Below are 8,608 nucleotides of genomic sequence, written 5' to 3'. Positions count from 1 at the left end.
CCTTTGGCCTATCACTACACAATTTCTTTATAGTCTTAGCTTGAAAAAGGCATAAGACTAAAGGATCTTTCCCAATAATAACTCAATCGGCATTTGGGTTCTTCAACATATGAACTTTTGGTTTATCACTATACACATAATAATGATACTAGATAATATTACAATTTACATCATGAAACGAGAAAGAAAAAACAATGTTTAATTAGTATTTTAGACTTAATATTTGTAGAATTTATTTAATGTGATTCCTCAATTTCTTTTTCTCCTCAATTAATTTTTTATTTTATTTAATAGAATTCAATGTGATAATTTTTTATTAAATTAATATTAACACAATTTGGAAAATAGCAACATGACACTCTCATTCATATTTTCATATTTTTTTGTTTTTTGAATTTTTTTCTTTCTCTCTTTTCTATTGCCATACCACCACCAGACCTGAACATATACTGAACATATATGACAATGATATGACAATGATGTCACTACCCTCTGCAATTTCTTTCAAGAGGTTATTTTAGACTCCCATTTCATCCTAAAAATTTAAATTCAATAAGCACATCAACCTCAAAAAATATAATAAGAACATAAGCTAAAAAATTATTTATAAATACAAGACGGTTTGAAAAGTAAAAGAAAGAGCGGATGGGGCTTGAGATAAAAGAATGGAACAGGAAAAGATAGAGAGTGGGGTTTAAAATGTGAAAAGTAAATATACCTTAAAAGAGGGAGAAAAGAGATAATGATGGTGGAGAAGAGAGGGAGAAAGAAGAAAAGGATAGTAGATTAAGGAAAAGGTAGAAGGAGAAGAAAAAAGAAACAAAAATTTACATTTGATTACTTTCGTAGTGATATTAAATTGATGGATACATTGAAGTGAATCCCTTTAGAACTAAATTATAGACAAAAACAAATAAAAAAATTACATTAAATTAATCTCATAAATATTAAAAGCAAAATCCTAATCAATCCAAATAACAAATTAAAAATAACTTCCATTTGAAGAATTCATGTCAAATGAAAGCAAATTTAATCTGATAAAGAATAAAAAATGTTATAGAAGATTATTGACATCGGAGAGAAATTTCATCTTTAACCAAAGAGTAAACTTAAAAATTGATGAAATTACACAAATTTTCTTTGTTTTTATAATTTTATAATAATAAAAAAATGTTTTTATATTTTTATAGTATAAACTCTTTGATCAATGGCAAAGTTAAGGCCTTGATTAAGTCAATTGTAAGTACAAACCCATTTTGACGGATAATGTAGTTAAGATTCATTTGTGCATAGTCAGAAGTGAAAACTTATGTATAAATTTACTGAGGTGATTAATGTAATTTAAATTAAAAGATGGGCAACCTCGTAAATATGGATAAGTTCATGGTCAAATTTTCAGTATTTTTCTTTTCTTCTGAATCTCTCTTCATCAACAATCCAACATCATATTCTCAGACGTATTTATAGTTATCCCCACTGTGGTCGCCATCTTTCTTACTCCACCCGCTCTCTTCCCCATCCAACTGGGTTAGGGTTAGTTATTAGAATTAGAATTAGAATTAGGGTTAGGGTTAGGTTTCCTCTCCGGCGTAATGTGACACTTCCAAAACCCCAAATTCTATCCTCCCACCAACACAATGTATGATCCCTTGAACCAGATCGTCCCCGCCGAAGACAACGACGGCGACGCCTCCGACCAACACATCCATTACAGCTCCCACACCATAGAAGACGTTGGTGCCGTCGTCGAACACGTTTCCGCCGACTCCCTCTACGTTCCACCCCCTGAAATCTCTATCCAGGATTCTAGCCAGCTCACGCTCTCGTTTCGGGGCCAAGTCTATGTCTTCGATGCCGTCACACCTGATAAGGCAGTTTCTTGTTTCTTCTGTTTGCACTGTTTTTTTTTTTCTTTAAATCACTGTTTCTTCTGAAAATGAACTGAATTGTATTTCTTTTCACTGTTACGACGCCGTTTCAGGTCCAAGCAGTATTGTTGCTCTTGGGAGGCAGTGAACTAACTTCGGGCTCGCAATGTGCGGAGGAACTATCCCCTCAAAATCATGCGGTACGTTTCGACGGTAGAACTGGAAGCTCAAAGAATTTTAAGTCTTTCTGGATAAACTTCTTGAAAACCACTTTTATGTGTAAAATTGAACCTCTCTTATGGCATGAAATCAACTAATCACTTTAATTTTTGGAGAACTTAGACGATAAAGCTTTTTTAGGTGAAATTTATCCGATCAAAGTCTTTCTGAGGGTATTTTCTGGTTATACGTTTGTTGATGATGGGTTTAGGGTGTAGCAGAATTTCCTGCAAGGTGCAGTCTACCACAGCGAGTGGCATCGTTGAATAGATTCCGTCAGAAGAGGAAAGAGCGGTGCTTCGATAAGAAAGTTAGATATAGTGTACGACAAGAAGTTGCACTCAGGTCTGAATCTGATAGTAAGCTTTCTACTTGCAGTTAGAATCTTGAGCTTCATTACCAAACTATTTGCCTTTCATTTCTTAAACCATTTTGCTTATACGTGTATTGTTGAGTATATTAAATTAGTGATTTGTATGGCATATAGTCAAGAATGCTTGCTTTGAAAAAAGTATCATTTCATCATGAATGTATAGGTTTTGTAGTTTTAGTTTGTGATGACATATTCTGAGAGATACTTTTTTATTAGATTGATGTGGGCTAATGTCAAAACTGCACTATAAAACGGCCAGCTGAACCAGCACTTTTTAGTGCTGGAAGGACTGGTTCCTGATTTATATTTACATTGTTATGCTATGCCGCAACAATAAAAATTTATTCCAGGTGAACTTCAATTGCCCAAAGAAGTTGTTCAATATTTGACGGGTTTTATGACAAGCATTGTTTTTCACACTCTCATTTTGCTTCTTTCTGTATAAATATAAGTGTTTTGGATTCTTGTACATCACTCCTGTCAGGAACCTGAATTTTCTTATTTAGGGCCTATTTTTCTTTTTAAGAAAACAATTTATTGATAAAAGGGATTTTAAAAGTTATAATAATTGGATAAGTTTTACCTAAAACAAGGTGTTTTAGTGCTTTGCTCACGAGTTAAAAGTAGGAGCTTCTCAAAAAAGTTTTGAAGAGAAGATATGTCATCATAAATCTGTTCTTCAAAGTCGAAGCAAGTGTACATGTGTTGAGATATATGCCAAATCAATTCTATTATTCCTCTTTAAATGCATGGTTTATATGAAGGTATTCTAAAGTATTAGGATTGAAAGTCTTTTTGTTTCCAGTTATGTCACATGTCTACTGGTAGAAGCATCCAATACGACATGCAAGTACAATAAATTTTTAGTAAGAAATTACATTTTTTATTATACAAAACCATTCACGCAAAACATAGGGGATATGTCATACTGAAATATATGAATTCTGTTATATTGTGTGAGTATTGGTATTGGATAGTTAAACTGTAGAGATACATCACTAATTTTGGAGTATCTGTGCATAATAGGTTTCCAAAGTAGTTAATAGTGGCCAGATATGACTGCAATATCCCTACCACAGAGTGGAGCTTCTTTGCTCCCAAATGCTGGTATTGGAGTGTTTTGCTGTTACGGTGCAGAGTGCTACACAATAGCTCTTGGTAACTGGAACACATGGCACTCCTTCCTCTGATTTGCAAATATCTTTGTTTGTTTGCACCACAAAGTCTTCTGAACCTTTTCTTTCCATTTTCTGCATTCCAAGTGGACAGCAGTCTAAGGAAAATATGTGTTATTTACATTACGTAATTGTAGTTGACAACACTGTCCCCTTTTTTAGGGGACGATAATTGTATTTATTTTTATTTGATTATGCTCGTTAGACTTTCATTATTTCTTTTTAAGTTTGTTATAACTTATTCACTAAGATGATTGATAGATTAATCTTAAAGTTTACTATTTGAAAATTTGTTTACTGTTTATTTGTTATAAAGGTTTGAAATTAATATTTTTAGTTATGTTTTAGAAGTTGTTTGCAGCTGCCATGTTTTCTGTGTAATAGTTATTCTAATCAATAATGACGCCATGGCCTTTTCGGTGGTAGTCGTGCTGAACCATGTTCTACATTGACCATATTTGTTTGTGTTGAGACAATTTGACCGTAGTACGACTAAGATGAAATTGACATTAGTGCTTCTATGATTTTTGCTTCTGCTTCCCACATGACAAAATCAGTACAAAAAGATTTCAAGTAGAATTTATGCCTCCACAGCATCCTGTCAGTAAGTTGGATGCTTATTACACCCAATATTTTATATATGCTCAAGTGAATAGCTAAATGTTGATTGAGATTTTTGTTTCTATAGTGTGTATTGGAATGTACATAGTTGTTTTCTTTATTTAACGTCTCTTGATATTGTTGTTTTCATTAGCAAGAAACATTGTGGGCATTGTTTCCTATGTAATTAGTGCTATCAAATTCTGAAGCTCTCATATTTTGAAGGACTATTGAACATCATCATTGTTCACATTTTATTCTTATTGCTTACCATTTTAGCTGTTTGACTTTATTTGCTTCGGTGCCTATATCTTACCTTATTTTTTAATGTGTAGGATGCATCGTAACAAGGGTCAATTTACTTCATCTAAGAAACAAGATGGAGCTAATAGTTGGGGTTCAGACCAAGAGTCAGGACAGGAGGCTGTTCAATCTGAAACCTCGTAAGTTTCTTAATGTTACTTATGCAATGTTTAAACATGAATATTTTTTTCATCCTGATTTAATTCTGTGATTGACTGGTTTCTGGTGATTAAAGTTGAGTCTTGAGACATGCCTTTTGATGTTTTACTATCTCTTGTATTTCATGATTATCAATGTATAGTTGTACACATTGTGGAACAAGTTCAAAATCCACTCCAATGATGCGAAGGGGGCCCTCTGGTCCAAGGTCACTTTGCAATGCTTGCGGGCTTTTTTGGGCAAACAGGGTAAGCATTTCTCGATATGATTTGTATTTTTTTTTTGGGGGGGTGGGGATACCTGGCTTATCTTGTTTTCTATTTTTTAGTATGTATATGTACATTCATCTAGTCTAATTAACTGGAAGAAACCCATAGTAAGACAAAAAAAGTATCATTTGGCTCTCTTTAGATCTCCTTCCCATTCTTTCATCTATTACCTGAATGCTATGAGACAACTCATTTAGAGCAGAGGCTCTCGCTCATCAGACTGTTATGACATCAGAATGGACTCTGGATCAAGTCATATTCAAGTACACAGAATTCTCCATATTCCTCTGTGTTGAAAATGCTTGACAGATTTGGGAATTATCTAAGTTGGTTGTTTTATTTTGCAAAGACATTGAAGACCTATACATTATTCTTATATTCAGTTTTCTTATGTTTCTTCCAGTAAATTATTTTATGTGATATTTTCTAGTACTGTTTCTGGTTATAAAATTCTCGGGATGTTCTGGTTATCATCGCATTTCAGTTTGCTACCATAGTGTCTTACTATTTCCATAGAGGCATCCGATGTTAATTTGATTTCCTTTCCCTCCCATTTCAAAGCATGTCAAGGAAGGTGCAACTAAATTCTTTCGAGCATTAAATTCAAATTTGCTCAACTATGAATCTAAAATTTTCTAAGTTCAGTAATTTGAATCTGATTGTTATTTAATCCAACATTCTGACGCCGCAATTCTGCAGGGCACTTTGAGGGATCTTTCTAAGAGAAACCATGAACTCTCTATTGTGCCACTTGAGCAGGTATGTAAGTTTTCTTTTATTATATCAGGTTATCTTTACTCCGTGTGCCAATATTGCATCATTTTTTTCTCTTCTGCACTCGATGACAGGTTGATGTGGGTAATAAGAATGGCTTGGACTGTCGGAGCAATATCCCTGCACAACATGAGAATCATGTTAATGATAACAAAGCTTTGGTATCTGATCGTTGAGTTTTTCACTCACAAGTAAATGCAAGTCTTTTACTGTGACATTCGCAGGTTTATAGTAGTCCCATTCAGTTTGACCTATAGAATGTACAGTATATAGAAAAGCTCTCATCAATACAAGAGGTCTATTCCTACACTCGGATCGGTTGCATCTACTGTTTATGTATGAATGTACAAACTGGACTCGGAAATTATTTTATCTCGTACAAGAGGTCTATTTTTATACTCTCATATCAGTTGCATTAACTGTTTATTTATGAATGTATAAAACTGGGATTTTAAATGACCTTGATCTCGTTCAGTGATCGTGGTTTTAGTTTAACCTCGTGAAAAAAAATGTGCGCAATAGCATGCAATTGTTCTGGTGGATGGTTTTTGAACACTAAAAAGACTCGAGTTTATGGTTCGAGTCGTTTGACTAGTTGAAGATGTAACAAAGAATCATCAAACTACATATGGTTTTCGTAGTTCGACGAAATGTTGAGATTACTGGAAGTAGAAACCAAACAATATACTCACCTTCAATAAGAAACAAGACCTATGATGTTGGGGAGAAAGCTAATATAGACAAGTTATTTGTCTTGAAATAAGTGAAATGTTTATTATTTTTATGGTACTGTCGTTTGATAACCATTAACAATAAGCTGATATTTTAAAAATTTTTTTAATATATTTTAAAACATTATAATCAGTTTTCATTAGTGTATTACATAATCACAATATAGAATACATGGAAGTTAACTTATGTAATTGTTTTACATACATTCATAATGAAGGTTAACTTATGTAATTGTTTACATACATTCATAGTGTAATCTTACAAATGGTTGGATTAATCAGATAAGATTCAATGTTACCAACATTTAAGACTAAAATTATAGGGACTTTTAAGATAAAAATAATTCATGAACATTTTAATGATCAACACTTAAAATACATCTAATGAGAACAAAAGTTATAGGTTTATAAAATATATAATGTGATAAAAGAGAAAGAGACAAGATTTTTTTTTCATGGGTGTATATAAAATAAAGGTATATGTGTACCATTTCTTTAAAAATCAGTGAAATTAGTCTGAAACAAAAACTTAAGCTTAATAGTGACATTGATGAATTTTTTTGAAATGATCGTATCTGATCGAACTTGATTAAATATGGATTTATTAAGTGAAGATATATTATATTCTTATCAATCAAGAATTATATTTATAAATTTAAAAGTATTAAATTATGATTAATAACAACGTGGAAAAAACTATCATTGAATGTATTATTTATTCAAATACTTTTGAGCTGTACTAGTAAGACTATTAGTGATCCAACTCACATCGTCATATACCTATCATAATTATTAAGTATACTTTTAACCTTGTAAATATATCAAATTTTGGTGTCAATCCTTAATTTTTTAATCTAATTGCTTCTAAAAGTAAATGATTACGCCTTCACTTTTGAATACTTTTGTTAACGTTGACTTATCAAAATTCAAGTCGTCGCTGCTCTATTTTGCAGTCATTTATTATGATGTTGGTGTGTGTCAGTGAATAACAGGGGAAGGTGTAATATAGTTCATATTCCTTCCTTATTGAAAAACTTAGTGAAAAATTTATATTCTTTTTCTTTTTCATTTTTTAGGCTCAAATCAGTTAAATACGTCAAGCCTGAAATTTTCATAAAGGGTTCAAATTTTCTTATGGTCATATATTTATGTATAACTTAACTTTAATTTATGAAAGTGTTTATGAATTAAAAATTAAAACTTTCTTAACATAATAGTGATTCAAACCTAACAAAATAAATAAAATAAATTTTTAAAATACTTACACAATTAAAAACTTAGCCACGTCTTTGACTATATATAGATCAAAATCTTCATTAATGCTTCACATAAAAATATAAAAGTTAAAAGAAACTTTTATCACGTGATAAATAAATTTACTTGCATAAATTTTATAAAAGCCTTTTTCATTTAATTTCTCCAAAATCTACGAGTTGCTTTTAACTTACAGAAAAAAAAAACTGCATTTTAACTACTTATAGTTTTCTCACATAAGTTTTCATAAAAAGATGTTCTTTCCATTTTTAGCGTTGTTTTGTAGAGACTAAACAATACAATAAATTTTATTAATTCTAATAAAACAGTCATTGAGTTTTCTATTATTACTCCCATTTTTAAAATTTACGACAATTAAAAAGTAACAAAAGGAAAGTATGTTTAAACAAAATCCGTTTAAAATAAAATTAAAAGTAAACGAGTAAAATTTAAATCGACTCATAAAGTGAAAATAATTAATTTTATTTTACAATTTCTTTACTATATTTTATCCTCTTTTTTTTTTTTTGTAGATACATTACATGAAAAAGAATTTCACATCCGTACCTTTAGCATCAGTTTTTCCATTCCATGACCAATAGATAATATGCATTACTATTTGTATAAAGCTTTAATGTAATGATTTCTCTAAACCTTAGTATGAAATAATTACTATATATCAATTGTTGAATTACCATATATTATTTTAATTATCTGTGTCATTTTGAATAAAATAATAACAATAATAAAAATATAATCGAAGAACTAGTATTTCAAAGGTATATATCATATTATCTTTCATATATACCAATAAATTAAATAATTATAGTTTAGTATGAAATTTTATAAATAGTCTATGATAGTATCTAATCTATTGATGCCC

The 8,608-nt window shown here is 31.0% G+C and overlaps 1 protein-coding gene across 1 annotated transcript; it reads left to right on the top strand.

Moving 5' to 3' along the window:
* Positions 1 to 1,434: 1,434 nt before the first annotated feature.
* LOC114195894 (GATA transcription factor 25-like) lies at positions 1,435 to 6,199 on the top strand. Its single transcript, XM_028086324.1, has 7 exons — positions 1,435 to 1,871; positions 1,982 to 2,068; positions 2,299 to 2,432; positions 4,571 to 4,678; positions 4,840 to 4,945; positions 5,666 to 5,725; positions 5,815 to 6,199. The coding sequence occupies exons 1-7, from the start codon at positions 1,638 to 1,640 to the stop codon at positions 5,914 to 5,916; spliced, it is 831 nt and encodes a 276-aa protein (XP_027942125.1). The 5' UTR covers positions 1,435 to 1,637; the 3' UTR covers positions 5,917 to 6,199.
* Positions 6,200 to 8,608: the final 2,409 nt, after the last annotated feature.

The sequence above is a fragment of the Vigna unguiculata genome, chromosome 9 (assembly GCF_004118075.2).
Source record: "Vigna unguiculata cultivar IT97K-499-35 chromosome 9, ASM411807v1, whole genome shotgun sequence".
Lineage (NCBI taxonomy): Eukaryota > Viridiplantae > Streptophyta > Magnoliopsida > Fabales > Fabaceae > Vigna > Vigna unguiculata.
This window is presented reverse-complemented; position numbering and strand designations above follow the sequence as displayed.